Source organism: Bombus terrestris, chromosome 1 (assembly GCF_910591885.1).
Source record: "Bombus terrestris chromosome 1, iyBomTerr1.2, whole genome shotgun sequence".
Classification (NCBI taxonomy): Eukaryota; Metazoa; Arthropoda; class Insecta; order Hymenoptera; family Apidae; genus Bombus; species Bombus terrestris.
This window is the reverse complement of record NC_063269.1, coordinates 7,888,983-7,912,974: the sequence shown is the minus strand read 5'-3', so window position 1 is coordinate 7,912,974 and position 23,992 is coordinate 7,888,983. Positions and strand designations below refer to the sequence as shown.

The 23,992-nt window shown below is 33.8% G+C and overlaps 2 protein-coding genes across 4 annotated transcripts; one reads left to right on the top strand and one right to left on the bottom strand.

Annotated features, from left to right (window-relative positions):
* Positions 1–371: 371 nt before the first annotated feature.
* LOC100643273 (SEC23-interacting protein) lies at positions 372–23,992 on the bottom strand. Of its 3 annotated transcripts, none has more exons than XM_003393296.3 (9): positions 23,613–23,992; positions 8,296–8,757; positions 6,515–8,190; positions 5,699–6,184; positions 4,191–4,368; positions 3,390–3,829; positions 2,545–2,908; positions 1,728–2,049; positions 372–1,321 (listed from the first exon to the last, which is right to left on the bottom strand). In XM_003393296.3, exons 1-9 carry the CDS (start codon positions 23,743–23,745, stop codon positions 1,072–1,074), a joined length of 4,311 nt encoding a protein of 1,436 aa, XP_003393344.2. In that variant the 5' UTR covers positions 23,746–23,992; the 3' UTR covers positions 372–1,071. The 3 variants fall into 3 exon arrangements, with proteins under 3 accessions (XP_003393344.2, XP_012166426.2, XP_048265364.1); XM_012311036.2 differs by having other exon boundaries at positions 4,191–4,341; XM_048409407.1 differs by lacking the exon at positions 23,613–23,992 and adding an exon at positions 10,664–10,824.
* On the top strand, positions 9,694–22,995 carry LOC105665993. Its single transcript, XM_012311023.3, has 13 exons — positions 9,694–10,176; positions 11,867–11,949; positions 12,222–12,313; positions 12,386–12,523; positions 12,978–13,107; positions 14,797–15,003; positions 19,291–19,391; positions 19,484–19,792; positions 20,067–20,407; positions 21,091–21,250; positions 21,756–21,882; positions 22,243–22,416; positions 22,633–22,995. The coding sequence occupies exons 1-13, from the start codon at positions 9,893–9,895 to the stop codon at positions 22,818–22,820; spliced, it is 2,334 nt and encodes a 777-aa protein (XP_012166413.2). The 5' UTR covers positions 9,694–9,892; the 3' UTR covers positions 22,821–22,995.

The following is a 23,992-nucleotide window of genomic DNA, read 5'->3' as shown; positions in this document are numbered from 1 at the left end:
CAACTTGTTCTTGACATTAATCTAACAAGAATATAAAACTATTTAGTCCCGTTTTTCAACGTTTCAATGCATCTTATTGGCTCGTTTCATTCTTTTCTTTCATTATGCATTGATATAAAGCTTGATGTAAATATTTTTTTCGTTTTTAACAGAAGTTTGTCTAAACTGCGAATGGGACGTACATGAAGAGTGAAAAATCTTTTCGAAATGAGACGTAGTAACAAAATCGCTCGTTTCTTGAAGCACATGTTAAATAAATGAAACAGTGAAACTTGACAACGAATACAAAGATTACGAAAAAGTGGCCATACCATACAAGAAATAAAAACGTATGGAGGGGCAAGGTGCGAGACGATAATAAATCTAACAAGTAGAAGAATATGGTATTTTATTAAAATTCTTACATTAATGAGAACGTAGAGTTAAATTCTCATAATGCAAGCACATTTTGAAAAACTTTATAATCTATTTAACTTGTATTCATTTATAAATCATATATTTACAATAAACAATATGCGATTAATCCTTATATTATATATAACCTTTTTTTTTGCATTACAAATCTCTCACTTGCGTTCGCTTGCCCTATGTTAGTATCCTTCGAATTCCTTCGATGAATATTACAATATCTTTAGAGTGCGACAACGTACCGTGTATATCAACTTAAGACCAACGCTTCAATCCTATATGTATAATTTTCACGGTTCGCCTAGGACTTAGAATGAATATCATGATTCATTTAAATCGCTTCTTAATACACGATGCTTTTAATTAATCGTTTGATATTTGAACGTTGTCACATAGGTCGACGAATCTAAACGGTGTATTTGAGAACACACGGAGGAACAATCCACTTGGACAATACTTTACAACGTTATAGCACAGATTTGATAACATCTCCTCAGGAAACAGGAAAATTTGATTCTTAGTAATCGTAAAATTTGTAACTAGCGTTATCGTCAGGTACAATGCCCGCATCAACCTGATAGGTAGCGATTAAATGATTCTGAACATCGCTCTGCCTTTCGTTATCTTGAACTGTTCCCAGGAAACTTAGCGATTCCATTTTGATCATGACTTTTTAACAAATCCACTTTTAGGCGGTGGACTAACAGGTTTCTCAGATATAGGTGTAGTAGGATTCATTCCAATGACACGTGCCATAGGCGGTATCCCGTCACATTTAGAGGATGACGACAAGGTTGGCGATGGGGACAGCCGTTCTACGCACAACGTTTGCTGTGGAAGTTGTGCGTCTGTCTGAATGCCAACGGAGCCATATATTTCCTTTAAAATCATCAGCATAGTATCTTCAGACTCCCTAGACAGAAATATATAACGTTTCGAGTTAATTAAGAATTTTCTACAAAGTACCTAGAATACTCATTGGAAGAGTGTGAGTGCGTTTACATCAATGGGAAATTTAAAGGTGCAAAAACATAGAAAATACACATAATAGCGTTACACAAAAAGTACAGTAGTCGTTATAATATTTAGAGAGTCAAGCAAATCTCTGCCTAAGTTCTACTCTTTTAGACGTGTTCATAAAGATATAAATTAACATATGAAAATATTAGCACATACTATTTTAAACTTTAAAAAACTAAGTAATAGTAATTAAAATTTAAGTAATAATTAATTTCCTATTTATATATACGAAGCTTTACATGAAGCCTTCAAGAAGATTTTTCAATAACTTCTAATACGATTTGAACAATTTTACTAACCAGTAACAGACGTGACTTGTCAATGCAAAAATGTACTCGTTAATGTACTCGAACGGAGCTTCTTGAAGGACGTAATCTATTCTTCGCCCACCATTTAGGTTGCCCACTTTAAGCTCAACATCGATGTCGTCGTTAGTTTGTTGATCCGAAACTGTTTGTTGCAACTGTTCTTCCATAACTTTATCTATTTCACGCTCGAGTGTGTTATTATCTGATCTGTGAAACACCGCCAACTGATAGACAGAATTCCATGTACTTCTTACGGAATCCAGTAGCCTCTGCTTCAGATCCGCGCCGACTCGTGCCATTGTTTCCTTTAATTCTACAAGATACACAAATTATAGCAACATCTTTTACGTATTTTTTATTTCTCTAATTTTATCTCCGGTCGTATACTATTTTCAATTTATAAATTGTTTATCACATTAAAACTTCTATGACATATTTTGCAATAAGTAGGGGCGAAAATGCTTCAAAAGGAATTCTTACAAAATATTATAAAGAATTCTGTTTCGTTTTATGTTAGTAAATTTGTACTAATCTCTATTTACTTCAAATTACAATTTGAAAATGCATAACTATAAATTAACTTTATATTAATTTACGGAAACACTAAATTTTTAATGGAAACAAATGTAGAGATACTTGAAAGAACGTTGGAATGAATTTTATTGCATATAAGGACACGACAAGTAAATAAAACCATACCACAAATAATATGTTACTAGAATGCTCTAAAATATCTCTTTTGAAATATGAAGTAAAAATTGTTTAATTGATCCGAAATAGATTTTGTAAGTCTCAAATGAATACTCACCTAAATGCATTCTCTTACGTCCCTTATGATGGGGAATCAACATTGGTCGATATTTAGGAGCATCTGGATTAATGAGTGCTTCGACTCTATAAGCTACTGGGTCGAACGGGTGAAATATGTTGAAAAAGGCGGGGCACGTTGGTAATACAAAGTCTTCCCCGAGCATATCAATGCCACGAACTGTCACGAACATACCAATTGGACTACCGAGAGCGAAAAAGGCACGTGGGTGAAAATGTAACTGTGTATAGTGTATATAAGGCTGACCCGTTCCGGCAGAACCTACTACGTAGCTTATCTTTTTACTGAGACGTCGTTTCGCTACATGATCGGATAATTTAGAGGGATCGATATTTTCTCGATTCTGAAACAAACAGAATTAAACTGTCGTTATAAACTAAAAGTAAATCGAGTGATAATAAAAGTTTATGATTAACTTTTTAATAATTATCGTTCGCAGTTTACACAGTTTAAATATCACTATTTATTTCCAAAACTGTGCTATTCTAATTTTTAAAATGATCCGTAAGATTTTCAGAACTGTCAGTTTATATGAAAGTGTAATGTAATTATAATAAATCAAGTTGCAAGAATTTAGAAAAATTAATTCTGACTGGACGCGTGGAGTAATAGGTATACAAGCAACGTATGAAAATTGGTTTCCATCGGCAACTTTAACAGGAAAGATTTCTCTGAAATTAATCATTTCTCAAAATATAAAAATGAAAATAAATAAAAAGATTTCTTCGCGCATTCTTTAATCAAAAACTTGTTCGATCGTTTTTCTAAATTCTCTTTTTTATTTAATTTCGCCTTTTAAAATCGAGTAAACATGATTTACATACTTGCTCTTCGTTAGTTTCACTGTCATCGCACGATGTATCATCCGACAGCGGGTTCTGATGGCACAGCAGATCAAATAAAATTAAACTACCTAAAGAATGGCCACCCAGATATATTCCACCATCGAAATCCGGGTTACGTTTTTTGAAAAGAGCGGCTAATCTGTTTATTTCATTTCCAACCGTCTCTGTGATGGTTTGACAATATACGGGACTAGTATAGAAAAGTATGTCGAGCAACGTGTCATTGGTGAAATGTCGTAATTTCGGTATACTCTCCAAAGTGATCGCTTGTAATTTTTTATCGATCCCAGTATCCTCGGAATGAAGTGTCGTGTGCCACGAGATTGGTAAAACTTCTATTCTATTCACGATTCTCTGTTCACTGGCGGTTCGATAATGTGACTGGACTAACTGCAGCGAAATACTTCGAAATTCGTCGACTGTAAATCCATAACACGAGTTATTAGTATCACCATTAAATTGTTATTACATTGAACTTATTACCAATACAAATAATTATTACAATGTATTTCTATTATTTATTATTCGAGAAGCTTCTTGGAAAAAAATAAGAGAAAATGGCAAATCAAGTAAATTGCGTCAGAAGCTTTAGTACTAGGACTTGTTTATCATGCAAAAGTATAAAATTATTTTTCATACATTTAACAATTTAACACAATATTACTTTTTATTTATCATGTCGTTCAGAATTTCCTCACTAAGAAAGTAGAATTTTTAGAAGTAGTATAAGTTTATATTTAAAGGAATAGCGAAAATTTATAAAAATAATCCTGATCGTACCAACTTCTTCCACGGTTCGGAATTTCAAGTCACAAACGCTCCCAATGCCATGAACGATGAACAGAAGATGATCCACTTTCTCAGGCTCGCCATCTTCGATGTGGAACTCGTCAAGGCCTCTTTTTATCACCTTAGGCCTACTACCAGCACCCTGTAAATATGCACTGTCCTCTGAGCCCTGGACAAATTGCGATTCAACATTTCCAACAGAACCATTCGTGCGTAATGAAAAAGAAAATAATCGGAATAAAAATGAATGCGTGACATGCCTGCAAAGATAACAGTTTATGTTGGGCTGAACGATAGCTAGAAAATCAACGATTATTTTATAAATTGTTTACTATGCTGATGAAATTATAGCGAACTCTTCCAGCAACAAAGATTTAGTTCAAAGAGCCTAAAATATATTTAAATCGCCAAGTATGCAATTTATTAAGTAGTCATCTTCCAGTTATGCGTTATACTTAATTTATAGAGCCTGCAGAATAAAGTCGTTTTTTTTTTTTATTTGACCACAAACTATTTTCCATAAAATGTAACTTCATTTAAAATGTATCTTTTCTTTTAACTTATTTCAAATTTAAATTTTATTCTAAAATTAGCATAATAATATTTCGAAAATATTTAGCAAAATACTTAAATGTCAAGCATTTAGTATAAACTGGAAAAGTGTGGCATTCAAAAAATAAGCATCTATTTAAAGTGTTTAGTATAAAATATCGTGATCCTACACACACAAAAAAGATAAAACATAATAATTAAAACAAAACAGAACATAAATGTTAAAGCACATTGAAAATTCTACGCATACTACTTAAGACACATTATAATTCATGTGCACATATTTGTACATTTAGTTGACTAGAAGATCAAATAATACTTTTAATCTTTGTACCCAAAATACAAATGTATGAGACAACAGTATAAAATAAACATCAGAATTAGCATATATATTTATACATGCGAAATAATTATCTAATACAAGGTGTCTCACAATTCATGGTGCAAACGGACAAAGGAAAATCAATAATAACAAAATTGCGTTAGAGACATCGTTTTTGGGAAAATCGACTTTGAACAACTTGTGACGTATACATGAATTTTCCTAATCTCTAATTAGACAGAAGTATACAATCGATGGGGAATTAATATTATACATGTGAACAAAAAAAAAAAAAAGAACAATGTAGAATAAAATTGATTAATTCCGAATGCTTTTTAAAAAGCAATACTCTTTTATGGTAACCCTTTATGATATCAAATAAATATTAATTTTTTGCTTGCTTTTAAATTTTAATCTACTTTTCAAAATTAACTTTTCTACACCCAACGACAGACTGTAATGCATTAATATATTCGATCTCAGTTTAATTTTTCCATATACTATACATTCCATAACACATTAATAAGACATTGATACAGCAGAATACTAATAAAAAAAGAAAATGGTACGTTTAAATAAAAAAACAGCACAACAAGAAAAAGATACAGTAATATGTATAATTTACCGCGCTATTGCCCCACGAAGCTGCCAATTCTGGTGATGTAGCTGTCAAATAATGGGCCTGAACTGTGGCACTGTGAAAGATGATGTATTCTCCGCTGTTCAAGTCGATCCTTCGGTTCCAATTGTTCGACAGACATGCTTGTTTGTACTCTTCCTCGAGTTTGGCAGCAATGCTTTCGTCGTAAGGAACGTATTTTGACTCGGTTGGTCCTTTGAAGAACCAAGAACATCGTCTCACTTCCGTCGATTCTCCATTCCAATAAACAGGGGATCTCTGACGACGTAAAATGTCCACGTCGTAACGACCTCCGTCAGTAGCAACTGTCGTTTCAGGAGTGATTTCGCTGGAGTTGTGAACGTCTTCTAAACGCAAGCTGTCTTGCATGGAGAACGGAAGCCATAGCACTTTGTGTTCCACCTTCTTGCGATAAAACCAATGGTGGTACACTTCTCTGTACTGCATGCGTTTATCCATAGAGTCAGCAACCTAAAATTAATCGCAAAATATAGAATACATAAAATATGGAATAAATAAAAAATATTCTCTTAATAGAACGATCATGGATTAAAAGACTATATTATTCTTATGAGTTAGATAATGGTTATGGATAGACTTGCGGATCTATATCTTAATATGAACAGCTAAAACTTAAATAGAAATTACAAACAGTACTCTATTGTGGATATTTTGTATATTTTTGTATAATGTAGGCATTCATTAAGTGCATAAAAAGATAGCAGTATAGCGATGGAAATAATCTCACGGAATTATTATAAAATACAAATTATATCATATAAATACAATTGCGTGTCTCACCAAGTTCTGAATATTAGGAAAACCGTCAATATTGTCGCGTCCACCCAATGGGTTAACTGACATCTGAACTGGATTCAGCGTAGCCGAACCTGTGGGTTCAGGTACGGTTGCCGTCACAGGAGGCGTAGTAGGAAATTCGATGCCAATTCCACTCGTTATATCGTACGTTTGCGCTGGTCCAGCGAAATTATTGAAATAGTGTTGAGCGTGATTCGTTGTTATATTTTGCACTGGTGGCCCGTACAAGTGGCTTGCAGGTGTGTATTGCGGTAATTCTTGAAATTGTGCGGGATTGTAAAACAAAGGCTGTTGCGGTTGTTGAGCAGACGCGTTACATGTTGCAATCACAGTCTGAGAAGTTTGATTACCGTCCCACGGCGACTGAGCTGCGGGTATCGAAGGACTAGCGAAACTGGAATCGATCGAACTACCAAACGACACTTGTTGCAAATCGTTTCCTGAATAAAATACGTCTACAGAGGCATTCGTGCTATGTTCTTTGTACTGGAAAGTAGGAAACGAGCTGGTATCCTCCTTCGGTGTAGCGAAGAATGAGCTCGCAGATTGTGCGAAATTGTTTGAGGGACCGGGGAATGTGCTGGCGACTGAAGCAACCGCTACAGAAGAACTCAACCTCTGGTCTGGCAGCTTTCCCACAAAGAAGTCACCACTTGATGCGAAAGACTGGGGTTGATAATATTGTTGTGGGGGTTGCACGTTCGATGGAACACCATGACTCTGCGGTGCATCGAACTTTTCGAGATCTGTGTGCACTTCCTGCGAAGGTATCGTTGGCTGTATCGCCTCTGAAGCCTCCTGTCTTACAAACGCATTACTCAACGCGTCAGATTTCGGTAAATCGTACTTGTCCTCAGCACTAGTTAAATTTACATCGTCGAAACTCTCAGTGATTTCACACTGTTTTTCACTTTCCTCGACTTTCGTTGACGTCTCGGTGGGTAAATCTGGTGAATCTTCCTTTCGTTCGGCAAGCAAGTGTTCCAACTTCTCCGAAACTTGAACCGCAGACACTGGCGCAAAGGTTACAGAAGGTTTCGCCTCCGCGCTAGGTCTCACAGTACTATCCTTCAAAACTGGCAAAGGCGAGTCTGTTTGACTCTTCGTTACCACCGGTTCTTTTTCTAAGTTGACCGTCTTCGGGGGGAAATCTCGTTGACCAGCGTATGCGTCAAACGCGTAGTAAGAAACGTTGGCCGGAGTATTCTGTGGAGTAATCGGATCCGGAACTTGCAGAGGAATTGTCCGGGCAGACGACAGAGGAACGTTTGGTCTGTCGACGACAGGAACAGTTTCGGAACCCGAATTTTGATTTTGAGGCGTTATACTTCGCGAAGTGCCGGTAGAGCTGTAAGGAACTGTTGCTGCCACTGGACTGGACCTAAAAGACTCTTGCAAAGAGTTGGCCTGTGACAGATATTCCGGCGTGGAACGTTGTAACGACGGTGAATTGGTGGAAATCGACGTTTCAACGGGTTGGTAACTTGGAACTGGCGCGATAGATTCGTTTGGATTGAATATATTAGGTGTTGCGATATTCGATATGGTTAACAGCTGAGTTACCGGGGCGGAATATTGTTTGGACGCGTTTGATGTTAAATCAGGCGGCGGTGCGTATTTAAGACGTCTTTGATTGCCAAGCCGATATGAAATGGATCCTGAAACGAAAGAAAAAGGATTATTGTATTATATATTATTTATTTAAGCCAATTACCTGGATACCCCTAATATTCGTAACTTTCTAAAAAATCTAATAAATTTACCATTTGTTGACGAAGGAAGCGTAGGTGGCACCGTCGGTTGTGGCGGGGCTGACAAACTTCCGCTAATTCCAGAATTAACTTCGACGGATCCTGCAAAATTCGTGCGTCGGGGATCGTGAAAATTGGCGACTACAGGAGGTGACGTATCCCTCAATGAGTTACGATCATGCGAAGGCACATAAGGATTTGTATTCTGTACACCGATTGCTTTCTCGATTCCTTGATTCGCCTGAGATGTCGAATTGTCGCCGGTAATCGATGACAATGATAAATTCGGCAAAGAGGAAAGAATGGAGGTGAGGTAGCCTTGTTTCGTTGGCTGACTCGTTGGTGGATTCTTGCTTTCTTCAGGATGCAAGGGTATTGGCGTGAATTCACTATCCGCATCGGCTGCAGTTGCCGATGTCGTTGAATTCTGTAAACTCGCCGGCTCCTGACCTACGAGGTTGTTCGGTTCAACAGCTGAAAACAAAATTTGACGATATTTTAGAAAGTATAAAACAGTTTTATGATATAGAGATAATTTTCTTCGCAAGTGTTTCTTTTCTAAAATAAATCAAGATTAATTATGGTGAGTAATAAGATTGATAATGATACGAGTAGGATTATATTTTTCTACAATTGTTACTTAAAATACGTTTGGATTTCATGTAAAACAAATTATTCACATACATGTTAGAGAGCAACGAATCTAATATTATCTTATTAGACAGAATTATACGTGTAAATCATGAAAATTTAATAAAATCTAACGTATGAATAAATTAACAAATGAATTCCTTATTTATGTAAAACAATAATATCTCGAGTATAATTATTGCACAAAAATTATACATGCTATATCAACCTTTTAATCACAACAAATACCCTTAATACAAACCTATTACCTCGCTTTTTCAAGGAACGCATAATTTTTAACTTTTCATCGCTGTAAATTCCTCGCGCTAATACCGAACAGAATAACAAACATCTCAGGCAACCCTGCTCTATCTTTAATCTTTAATAAAATCTGAAGTTTAAATCTGTCTTCTTACGAAGCAAAACCTGCGTGCTTAATCTCGATGCTTAAAATCTGACGCAACGCCATATAAATTACCCAAGTTCCTGAAAATTCTCTATTTACATGACGTAGAAACGACGTAGCTCAGCAATCATAACCTGTTACAGTTCTAAAGCCATCCACAATCTCATTCTTTGCTATATTAACCGTGAATCCCCCAATAAGCTGATACCTCGACTGGATTATTCACAAACTGTCAATATTGGACAGGATACAATGAACGTAAATCCCGATGGCAAAGATAATTGCCTGTATCTTTTCTTACGCGTACGATTGTGCTGACATCCTGTCGGATCTCGTATTACCGATTTCTATAGCCGATCTCACATCCTGTACACGCGTTCACATCAAACACCTGTGATTGTGCAATATGCCGCGTTTACACCTACATTTACTTTGCGACCACGTTATCGTCCACCTAATTGACAAGACACCTTACCCTTTTGTAAACGGCTACGCCCGCAACTTTATAAGTAACTGCCACATTTTTACGACGAGTTTTCTGACCACAGTGTTCCCGAAACATCGAACGATATCATGTCAGCGTTAACGTGTTTCTGGTTCTTGTTTGTTTGTTATTTGATGTGTATCAAATGCGCGATAGTTTTCGACGATACGTCGATTGTGAATCCTATTGGAAATATCGATGGAGATTCGAGAAAAAACTGGACGCTTTTCAGACAATCGTTAGATTCGAAAGCTCCACAGGCACCTCATTGGATTCGTACAATACAGCGTTCAGTGGATACGGAAGTTTTTAAACAATTAGAAAATAACGGTGATGATGGAATTTTAGTTTCCTCTACGGACGCGTGTTCCAGGTGAGGTGATCGCGAGGATCTATTAAGAATTGATCTTTGGAATTTTCTTGCACGGAATCATCGAGGATCAAAGAATCATTAATTGGGACGTGATGAATGAATTCTTTGATGCTCATAAGGCAATTCATGAGTATTTTTAAATCCATACATCAATTTTCTTGCATTTGTATATTTTCTGAATTTCCTTGAACAGTGAAATCTTTAACATATTTCATATCTTCAAGAGGAGACCTAAGTATTCAAAGTAATCACTCTTCATAAATATAAATTCGAGCTATCGCGGGGAGATACGGTCGCTAGAAAACACGCCAACGAGAGTCGTAAATTCCCGTTACGATTGTAATAATTGATACCACGAATAGTTTAACCCCCCTTATTTCGGTTAGGATAATAAGGGTGGTTGTTGTAGTATAACACCGCGATTAACTGGGTTATAAAAATGAATATTTCCAATTTTATCACACCACTGATTTACACTATTACGTACGATATAAAGGACGTAGACGAGAGTTAGAGATGAAGGCCCTCATGTTGTAATAGAAATGGCGACTGAACAGACCACCCGACTTTAACTCAACCGAATGACCAGATTTTGACTGTATGAAGTAGACTCACTCTTTGCTCTCGTGCAATTACGGAGGAAAGCTCGGTGTGGGTGTGGTTTTTGAGCGAAGAAAACGGATTCGTTGCTCACACTTTTCATCAGTAAGGTGAGGGCAATGATCTGTTATGTCCATTGGTTAGTCGATATTAATAAGTGCTGAGGGGGAACGGAACCTCCTACCAATGTTACTAATTGAAGTCTCTGTTTATGGGAAAACTCGAATTTTCCGTTAGGTAGATCTCCGCTTTTACCGTAATTCTTAAGAGCGCGTACTAAACCCAAGGACCTTTCTAAAAGCCGGCCGAAAACACTTCTGGGTTTAGAAAGTCTTTCCGGGCAAATAGCTTAACGTCAGGTATATGTGCGAACAATGACTTTAGAAGTTCAAGTTTATGGTGGGTCCTTGAGCTTATTGAGGGTTCAAAGGACGGCTCGTATACCGTTGGCTGCCAAGCAGCGCGGGATGAAGTGCAATGTCTTGCGCGACATAACAATAATTATGAATGGGATATAAAATAAAGAGGAAATGTAGAAAAATTTCACAAAAATCATTCGTATAACTATTTTAGTGATAACGCAACCAACTTGTACTGAAATATTCGACTTATCTTAATGACAAATAGCCGACAATTCGTAACTTGTCCAAGAACCTAATAAAACTACTGAATAAATATCTAATGCAGTGAACTACAAAAATTTACATATATCTAATGAATTTTATGTATTCGACCTATTTGAAGTAACTAAAAACGCACATTGTTGCGAAATGCTGTACGCTCGCATATCAGTAAAAGTGACTTTAAACTTGCGCGGTATATTAACATATTTCTAAAGGCAATTTCAAAAAAAATTTTTTTTTTTTTATTTATTGAAATTCACAATTTGTCCAATTTGGACATTTGGTGGAATTGTCAAAAAATTTGAAGCACATTTCTTATAAAAAACGTAGAAATTAGATCTTAAGTCGTACGTTACGTGCACTTGATGATTACAAGAAAATTCTAATATGTACAATATTAAATGTTAAATAACATTGTTTATCATGTATTTAAGATAGTAAATAATAAAATAAAATTTATCATAAAGGTACTGCATTGATAGATACAACAAGGACGGAGTTAATAAACAATATATCAATGTCTTTTGGACTGACGACGTAAATATGTTAGGTAAGATACATTAACATGCAAAAAGTAATTATAATTTCAAAACAACATGTGAAAACTGTAAAACGGTCATGCTTTATGGATTTAATTTTTAACCTAACCCCAATCTATTGACATTTATACTATCATAGTTTTTATGTAATTAGTAATTAATTGTATAGCAAACTAATCAGCTTAGTTGTCTACTTTCGACGCAGCTTCAACTAAGCTTCAATAAAATTCATTAAATAGGAACAAACCTATGAGAAAGTAACTTGCATGCTGAAATATTTTAGATCAACCTCGACCAAAAGATCATTCGCAATTACTATTAAAAACAGAATCGACGGATACACGAAATTTGAATAACATCGTCAAAAATTGTCAGGTACGGTTCAACAAAATTTCCACAATAGCGCTGCCGTTTAAATAGCACTCATCGTCTTCTTTATGCTTTTAGATTTACCTTGACCTAAATTGTAACACCACTGAAACAGGAACTGCCTCGAATTACGCAGACAGAGAGGAGTTCCAACCAAACGTGAAAAATAACGAGAGAAATAAAAACGATCGGAGCAGGGTCATCGATCCTGTTGGCGTAATTATTATTTCTATTACTTTAAATTTATTCACGAAATGTATATGTTACGGGAGAAACGTGAAATTCAGACCAGGCGTATTTTGAACAACGAAAATTAGAACTAATCCTTCGTACAGAATATCCGAATCACATGAATATTTTATAGATCTCGGGTTATGTCTTAAAATTAATTAAATAAACAACAGAATAACTACATCTATATATCTAATTCTCCGTAACAACAAGAAAAGGAATATTCTATAGCAGGGACATTAATTAGTGATATTATATAAATACCGTTGTCTTGGAAAAATGTTATATGAATTTTTGTTTTATTTTAAATTATAAAATAATTTAATGAACATTTTTTTGTACATATTTATTACTGTCAATGTCTGAGCAGAATATACAGTTACATATATTTAAATATATTTAACAATATAACAAGTGTTTCTTAAATATTTTTTTACAGATAAAAATAACAGAAAAATATAATTTGAACGGACAAACGCAAATGAATTTCTTAGTGAACAGTACAATTCATCGAATCATCGTAGACATCGATGGAAATGTTTCGAACGCACTGCTTCAAATACCCATGGGTAAGTTTGTCTTAAACGCTTGATCAAATTTTAGAGAAGCAGCAGGTCGAAATCAATTCGATAAATCGAATTAACAGCAAATTAACCAGTTCATCAAACGTAAATCCGTTTACGTCGACGCAATAGCAGCTCGAGCCACGTGTTTTAATACTACACGGCCAATTTAGTTATGCATTATAAACTAAAAATAATCTTCGATCCTTAGTACGTAGATTAGCAGGTGAATTAATAGCACTCGGCAATTTTCATGTCCATGTTTAATGTGCCGTGTTATTTATCCTGTACGCATATTTATTACACGCGAAACATAAGATTTCATTTAACACGTTCGTTTTATGTAAATGAGAAAAACTGCACGAATTAATAACAAATACTTATCAAAGTCGTATCGGCAAAAGTGTAACTGATGAACAACACACTTGTACTAAAAAAGATATCGGTCACTTTAGCGTGGGTACAGTTTTCTTTGACATATACACAACAAATTGTCATTTTACATCATCTACGTTTCCGTTTATGGCAAGATAACGATTTATATCGCTATAGATCTATGTTCAAAAAGTACCCATCACTGTGTTAACGTATTAACGAAGACCACAAACACCAACTATTTTTCCTTTAAATTACTAATCTTAGATTGTGATATCTCTTTTTTCTTTCCTTCACTAGCTTCGTATCAAATTCTCAACTCTGTTACAAACACGATAAACCTAACCAATATAGCACAAATTTCCACGCACCCCTATGCACCATTAACTCGCAAACACTGTCCAATTTTTAACGCTGACAAATCTTTCGTAGGTAAAACGACCGATTCACCTACTCACCTAGAATTGCCTTGAAAGGGATAGTCTCAAATCAAAGGAAATGCCACTGTTTTGCTCCCAATATCTTTGGTGTTTCTTCCACAATAAAACTAACAATATTCGTACGAATTTCCATAGATTAAGAATTAACCCGCAACACTGACGAGCCAACTATGTTCACCCTAAAACGCTGCTCCGCACAGTGGAAAAATAACACGAATTTCCTGCAAATAAGACGATCGATCTATCCACGTAGTCACTTAGATGATCTCAGATCGAACAAAGCTTCTACCTTGGTTTCTCTTCCACAACAAACTTATTCCCGATATTCGTACAAATTTCCATTTACGCTTGGAATTAACTCGCCAATGCTGTCAAGCCATTTACGCTAACCCTAAAACACTTTCCCACACAGAGCAAAAATAACACGAATCTTCTGCGAGTAAAACGATCGTTCCTATGTAGTCACCTATGTACGTATTCGCTTAGAAACCACCTTAACGAGTGATTTTCAATCGAACGAAACACCACTGTCTTTTCCCTTGGCTTTTCCTCGTTCACGAACACTTTCAACCAGCCTACTGTTCATCGTATCGACCGCATAGTCGTCTCGGAGAATTCCGGCCGCATTCGCTACGTTACAGCGAACGATTCTCCTCGTTTCGCACCCATAATCGTCATATTATCGCCACACGAATCCAGCGATTATTATTCCGCGCGTGTTTATCGTCGATTTCTCGTCAAGCTGTTAGATCGCTCGAAATCATCCCGAAATATTATTCGCATACTCGAGGAACGTCTTTCTCGCGAATACAGCCAAAGATGGAAAATACTCGCGAAACAGATCGCTATGTGCACGTACTTTGTATATTCTAATTAACAGACGCAACAGTGTCAACGGACGTAACAGCAATATCTTGGACGCATAAGGGAGATCCGGACGGAGTGAGAATTGACACACGGAATGCGCCACCTGGCGAGTGGCGGATGAAACTTGTAGGGGTGGAAGGTTCAAAATATCGCTTTGTCGTGCAGGGTCTGGAAGAGAATGACGCAGACAAACTGTTTTCGCCGAATCTATCATCGAACGGTGAGTGAGAATTTTTAATTTGAATCTTTAGTTTATCGAAATACAGCGTGTCCCTTTGATCTTCGTTGATATAATCGAGAAGGGATGATTCCACGTGGAAAAATAGATCGAAGATATAGAATAGACTTTGTTCCTTTAAGGCTCTATTGTTGAGAAAATCGACCGGGAAAGTTTGCTATGTGTAAATTTAGGTACAATATTTTTTCTGTTTAAGGCGTCGTTTTAAAGAAAATAATGTTTGAACGTGTTTAGTTAAGAAATATGGTTGATACGTTTATTAAATTTAAAAAGTTTATAGTCTTTTTATAAAATAAAATGAAGTACAGTTGAGGGAAAATCAAAAGAGAACTTCATACTTGTGATTGATGCGCGACTTAATAAAGAAAATAATAAGAAAGGAAATTGTTACATACGAGTGAAAGGAACTTAGATTTCGAAAGTTATATAATATCACGGAAACAGTAGTATACATTAAATTGTACAACGATAAGAATTTCAGAATTAATAGCAACACCACACGTATGATTTTAAATCAATTGTTAATTACAAAGACTGGTAATGTAAACATGTATAAGAGATTTAAATACAAAACATTTGTTTGCACAAAATCATGTAATTCACACGAAATCTTTGTTTCAAAATATAATTAAACGATATTTGTGACGAAATGCCATCTAAAAAGCATATTTGTAAAACATTTATATATTTAGAATTAAGTCGTTAACGAACATCCCTCTTTTTTCAATGTCACGATTAAAAACGAGTAAAATGATTGAAGTATGATATAAACGTATGATGGAATAGATATAACAACACTGATACGATGTTGTATAAACAACTGGGTGAAAAATCTATTTCCATGATATTCCAAAATGCTTACTATATTCGAATCTCTCTACCCGCAGATAAGCATCCAACGATATCGTGCCCATAAATGGAAAATTTTTATTAAGAAAGTATCGTTACGAATATACCCAAACAACCAGAAACGTTCGGTGCATAAAAACATATCTTTTAAACAGATATTAAATTTAAATGGCCATTAAAAAAATGATTGGCTCGACCTTAAATAAAATAAATAAAAATAGTAGTATTTAAATTTAGAAAGCTGAATACAAATTACGCGTTACTTTTTGCGAACAGCGTGCATAAAATTATCTCAATATATGGAAAACATCGATACGAATACAATAAAATAATTTATGTATTTAACACGTGTCTCCAAATCTCCAGCCGTCTATGTAAAGATGATCGCATATTCAACATCGATATATATAGCATCGTATAGACACGAACGAAAAAAGCGATACTAAGTAGATATAATCATTATTACTATCACTGTCAAGGATGTTATACTAAAATCATTGTTGTTGCATAACATGCAGCTAGAACACTTGTTACAAGTGCACTTGTTACGTTCGAATACCACCGAGGTGTTCCCTGACGATGATTCAACTAGGTTATTGTCTTATCGTTGTGATACAACAATCCGGTTGCAATGAACCGTTTGCACTTGGGAAGAATTTTAACATCTTTCTTAATTACCACGGCAATTAAATACCAAATTCATATGAAAAATGTACGATTACTTCATTTATATATTATATATAACTGTGCGTTAAAATATAATTTACATTTCATAATTTATAAAGTTTGACACATTTCGAAACAATTGCTCGGATGATTACTCGAAAGAGTGGTTGCGAAAGAATTTCAAACCAGAAATTCTATTTAAAAGAATAAATTAAAATGTTCCACTTCGATGCTGAAAGAATTAAGATATTCGCTGATAGAGTTCTTATCACTTCCAAATTTGATTTTTTAGCTCTTTCTAAACGCCTTTGACATGCATCTGAATCAATTACGTGACAATACTTCTGAATGGAAAAGAAAATATTCCTAAATACAAAGTTCGTGCCTAATAATTGTGTGAAATGGCTAAGTTTACCAGATCCGCATTTACGACACAGAAAAAGTCGCATCAGAATAACCGGCATTCCGAGTGTAAAGGATTAAAATTCTCAATTACCAAGATATCGAGAGCTTACCTAGGCAACCTTATGAAACGACGATCAATCGACAATAACGTAAACGTGGCGATCGTTTGAAATTTAACAGATTCCAAAGACCACATACATCCGACAGATCGGCCCCGATGGTCTAACTAACGTAAACTTATATCGCGAACTGTCGGCAAACGCCGTCGCGTTCGTATTTGCCACCACGTCGTAACGCGTTGAAGAGACTTGCTAACGACGCGCCGCACATCTGACAACTGCCAACCGAAACGTTGTTTTCTGGCTCAGAGATACACGAAAAGTTGTGCAATACGCGACGGCGAGCTGCCCTTTGATCAGCCAGCTTGCGCGTTTAGCTGACGCACGCGAGATGCAGGAAGAGAAGATCAAGATTCGCCAATTCCTTCTCCTACTTTTTATTTCTTCTTTATGAATCATCGAAATCGAACAGATACAATGAAAAAATTAAGTACACGTGTGGGAACGCACAAAACAGGATTTCTGTGAAACAGGCTGCATTCGTAATTAACCCATTTGCAAATGTGCTGTTCTATTATTACCAAATTGGTTGTACCTTGACTATGTGCTTTGTTTCTGATTTCGTACGCGTTACGTGCTCGCTTGATATATCAGTGCTATCAACACGTTCGTGTCTGATGTATCGTCGTCTTATTCAGTCTCATCTCACCGACGATACTGACGATGAATGTGTTGACGGTTTTAAATCTTATTGCACGACACCTGGCTTTTTTTTATCTCTGATTGAGCCTCTTTCAAAAGGAAGAAATGTTGTATTGAATAAACTATTTCATATGTAAATTTGATTATTAGACTACGAATGATTATGCATGTATGGCAAACTGAAAGTTACAAATACAGAATAAAAAGAATGTATTACATAATGCCAAAAGATATACAAAACATAAGTACACAGTACGGTATCCGTTATAATACTTAAAAGATGGAACAAGTCTGTATTGAAATTCTATTTTTTAAGTTGATTCCACAAAAGATATAAATTTTCGTAAATATACGTTCGAAATAACTAGTGAGATAGGAGCTATAAATTGAAATAATGCTAAGTTTCAATTCATAGCTTCTGCAGAAACAAACCGCAAGTCGTAAGTTCGAATTATTACGGGAACGTGATTTGCTAAAAACAATTGTCGTTTACGCCGTGATTCAGACATTGGACATATAACTGCAAGAAGAATACTTATTTTTAGTGATGATAATTAAACTGGAAGCTTGTATTAGCTTCTAGTTACTTGTAGTAGTAACTATTTTTCAAGTTTTTAAGTACATACTGTCTATTATCTTGGCAAAATTGTCCGAAGAATTTGCATAGGTTTCGAGAGGAATTCTTAGCTTGTATATCGACCAATCTTTTAATTCGAAGTATATAGTTATATACAAGTTAAAAGGAAATAAGTTTAAAGATACTTGACTTTGAATGTTACGAATTTGAAATGAAATATAATTAAAGTTAGTAATATTCAAATATTGCGCACGATATTACACAATTGAAAAATGTTTTTCTAACGAATTCGATTCTACTATCTCTCGAACAATTCTAATCAATACATATTACGTTAATGCACACACGTATTTATTTAAGTTTCTCAATGGTAGAAGATATCGACGACAATAATTTGAAGAAAATATTGATATCAGCTGAAGAATTTACATACGTTAGTTCATTGCTATTTAGCTAGGAGATAATGTTATAGATATTGTAATTAACGTACCAAAGATGCAACGTTTTCGAACAAATGTGATAAATACACACATGCTCGTCATATCGTTTGTTTTCGTTTAGATTGCGAAAATTACACAGAACTGAAATATAGGCATTCAATATCTCATTGAAAACAATTAAATCATAATAATCATACACAAATTTTAATCTGTGCATTTACCTTGAACAAGTTAATGTAATCTAAATAAAAAGGAGAAGTATATCATCTTTTAATATTAGACAGAAAGCAAACAATTCAAAGTTACTTCCAATGAGTATTTCATAGATGTTAGTTATAATATTAAATATTAGATCTTGACTTTTTCAAAATATTTAAACTCTTTTCAAATCCATACATTATTACGAAAGAGAATTACTTAAAATGTAAACAGATATTTCCGTTTCGATCTTCTAAATAGACGAAATTCGTATCTGTTTGTTAATTCAGATTCCTATATAAATTTCTACTGAGAAACATACTCGAATTCTTTTATACCACCCTATAATAAAATCAAAGTTACTTTCTTACAGGAAACATCAACGATGAAGCGAATAGATATGATCGTTCAAACATTAAAAAAGAAGCAGATATATCACGAGATGAAAAGGAGACATTTAATGATGAAATAATGGTAACGTATACTAAATATGCCACTATTCTGTGAATATATTTGAAACTAGAAATTGTATTGAAACATCACCAACCTGCAATACATCTTTCCAGCCGATTAATTCTGATATAACCGTGGTTGAACAACAAAATTTGAATGCTACAAGTAATTACAAATTAGCGGGGAATAAAAAGATAACACGAGAAAGATCACTAAAATATGTTATTCAAGATCGAGATGAAAATAAGCAAATAAGGAAAGAAATTTCAACAGAATACGATTTGTCGATGATTACTTCTAGTACTGAAAGCATGCTGCTTAATTTGTATGAGTATGTTACTATCGTAAATATTGATAAAAATTTAACTGTTACTTCAAATTCTTCGAATGAGAAATTTGTTGAAAGAATGATTCCAATAGAGGTAAAGAAAATAAAGTTCTCATTAATAATAAGTAAATGAATAATATTATTCCCAATTATGATACAACGAGGTAATTACGTAGTTTAGAATCGATTCAATTAGGTGTCAAATTTACATTCACTAATCGTAAATGAACAATATTCAAAATAAAACAAAAAAATTAGCGACACATAATTACTTCCCTCATATTGTCAACAGAAAGAAATTAATTTTATTTTATTTCACTTGCAATTCTTACTTTTACATGGTAAAACATAACACATCATTAATTCAGGAATGGGATAAGTCTGATAAAAAATCTTCTATTGGAGTAATCGATAACCTCGACGTTGATATCAGAACACCAATACAAAAAAATGTTGATACATCTATGAGGATGATAGAAACTTTAGATAATCGTGAACTATCCGAGGAATTGGCAAACTATGCTAATGAAAATATTATCGAGGAGAAAACAATGCTTATAGAAGTAAACAGAAATAGCAATCTGCTTGTTACACCAGGAACGATACACAGAATAGTATTTGATGTGATGAACAGTTGTATTTTGCCTGTCAGATATGTATTCAGAGTAAAGAGCACTCCTTTCAGATTGTACAACATTCAACCAGCCTAGTAAGTTATATTATGTTTATACTCGAATTTCACCCATGATAGCCTTTAACGATTAATTATATTTTAAGTTATCTGTCTCCCTTTTATTTTATTTTTTAACCATTGTTGTATGATAAGTCGAGACTAATCTATTTCTTTTACTTAACTTTTATAAGTTAATGACATACAATGAATAAGGTTGTCTGCTGCTAATATCCAAGTAATGAACGTTTTATTTTATATACATGCGTAATTATCAAGTACACGTCATCCATACGTATGATCCTTTCTTCATACGTCAATCTCATTGATCTGTTCCTGCTTGATCATGAAAAATGAATTTCATTTCAACTCATAACATTAATTAATATCATCGTATGATCAATTATATAATTAGATTATATGAGATAATAACAAAAGTCAAATAAAAATATTTAAACTATCATATAAGAATATCATATAATATTAATTACATAGAAACAATTTCAAAAGATTGTATACATTTTTTTATGCATTTCAAATAGACTTATAGATGTTAGTGAAAAAATGCAATAACTTAAGCGAATATCATTACTGTATAAATGAACAAAACTTTTGCTTGGTTGTTGAATAATTTTAATACCATCCCAGTTATTAGCACCATGTGGATTTTCGTTACGCGATATGATAACCTATTCATTATTTACTAATTATTTATATTTTAGCACATGGATATATCCCGGACAGATGAGCAACGTAGCGGTAGATTTGATTGTACCTGATAATGCTGCACCGGATACAGCTAATACTGTCACGTTGCTTATCTTGGGTACCGAAATAAAGGAAAAATCTGTATATTTATACGTAAAAGGATCACTTTCAAAGGTAATCATTGGAAAAAGTTAATCACAAAAATGATTAATTATGACAATATATATCTTCCAAACAAAACACTATCAAATAAATCCTTAAAATTTAAAATGTTCATTTGGTAATTTATTAAAGCATACAAAATCTTGAATATTTCAAATTTTGCGATAGACCCGCTTATTAAATCATTAATAAAAGTCGTGCAAATATATTTGCAAATGTATATTGTATAAAAATACAGACTATGTAGCAACTTAAAATATTCTTTGTGGTTTAATAAGATTTCATAAAATAATGCTAAATAATTTTAATTTTAACTATTAACATTATAAAATGTATTTCTCTATATATATAACTTCATTTATAAAATGTTTTTGATGAAGAGTTTACGAATGAAAATATTAATATCTCTGCTATTATCAATAACATACATTTTTATCAAATAACGTTTTCTATTAATACGATAATTTGATGATAACATTTTATTATAAATTTGATTACGTTACGTCACAATATCTAGCTAACCGATGATGTAAAACCAACTACTGAATATTCTTTCAATAATAACTGCGCTGGAAAATTGGTAAAAGACCGATGCTATAAATCCCGTTGGAGCGTCGACATTACAATTCAAGATTACGACTCAGGTATTAATTGAATTTCACACAATGCTTTATCTGAGAACGAACGATATTTTTTCCTTCTTTTCCATTACAAACGAAATTAGCAATAAATTATACTTGCTGGTCTAATCGCATTAAGTTAATTCTAAACATTATTTTTAAATACGTCGCACTTATTAAAGTTTCTAAATAGTTTTTTTCTACTCAGTGTTATTAATAATTTTCTGTGTTTATACTCTAACTTCTAAACTCTAATCTAAATATTCTAATATTCCAATGGTTAATTTATGAAGTACAAATTTACTGGTATTCAGAACAAAAATTATCTTATTTATACTGAATTTTCTGAATTTTACAAAGAAAAATGTTAAATATTTTATACAGGTTTGAAACGTGTGATACCGTCACTGAACAATGTTTACCCACGTACAGAATTTATTAGCGGCACAAGAAGCCCTGTAACATTCTATTATTCTGCTACGTGTTGTGATAAGACAGTTAAAATTACGGCAATAGATTTATTAGATAATTACAGCACTATAACAATAGATGTCACAGGTAATTATTGCATCATTGCTGTTACATTTATTGATATAACTTCTTGTTTCATAAATAAATATGAACTTTGAACAAAATATGCAACACTCTATAGCACCCATATCAGAAACATATTTCTGAATTTGTATTACTTTCTAAGAAACATGATAATATAGCTATGGAGAAATGAAGAATTTGTATCTTTCATAATAAAACAAATACGACCAATCTTTTCAGCATGGAACAACTTATCAGAAGCTGAGATTGCAGCTATTACAGTAGGAGCATTGATAGCTTTGTTATTCATTATTGCGATCACTGTCTTAATTATATATTGCATTCGAAAAAGGAAAAGTCATGACTTGCCTTATACACAACGATATGGATCAAGACCACCTACGCAGTCAGAAAGGACTACTTTCTAATTCTTTATCAGTACTAAAATATACATCGTAGTATGATGTAGTTTGTATTCATTCTTGCTATTATATAAGTTAATATTGCAAACTAACATTAGATTAGAATACATTTTTGTTAATTATATCTACAATAATGTACATAAGTTGTTGTTAATAAATGTTGATATTACCTTATTCTATATACAGACACAATGATTTTATTTAATATTTGAAGAACAATCAAATTCAATTTAAATTTATAGCATTATAATTTTAATGATAAAAGTATAAATTGCAACTTAATGTAATTGTAAATTAAACAAATTTCAACAAAAGGAACAGTGGAAAACTTAATGTACAAAATCTATTACAAACTTTACGTTATAATAGAATTGCATTGTATTGCACAATTAATGAAAAGGAAGGGTAAACTGGTTTATTTTACAATTACATACAAATACATACAAGGTCAAAACTGATATAAATTTCAAAATCATTAGAATTCAATAAACAGTTATACTTATTGTGCAACATACGTACAAGCATTGAGTACAGTAAATAAAGTATCTAGGTTGGAAAACAATTTCTAATCTAGTAAGAAATAAACTGACATTCAGCTTGTAACAAACATTATGCATGCACAGATGTTTGCCGAGATGCGAATGATACCTGAAAATAAATGAAACAAAAAAACAAGAAAACATACATAATGATGATTAGTTTTGTGATAAATATCATTCATACATTTTATCACATGTCAAGATTAGGAAAATATGAATCTGTGAGAGCCCCACCCAGGTGTTTCAATAACAGACTCACCATCGCGGAGTACCGCAGGTGTAGCAGGCGTAACTGGCATCAAAAATGCATTTTCGGTGTAATTTTCAAACGGAAAGCCTTCACCAGCAGCTGATAATAATGGATTTTTCACTTTACGTGATTTACCACTCATGTTTGCAGTGACGTTGGCACCACGCAACTCGAAACACTGCCATCAAAAGATTACTAAACTACGAATTGCAAAACACTGTTAGTCCACCATAGACTATAAACATTTAACCTATATCGCCACGTTTATGTATGCTCTAAATACATATGTGTAAACATGTGTATAGTAGAGGTATGAGCTAAAGATCTATGTTCTAAAGGCTCAAACGTGGCTCAGAGAGATATACTCCATGTTACTACTGCTCTCTACT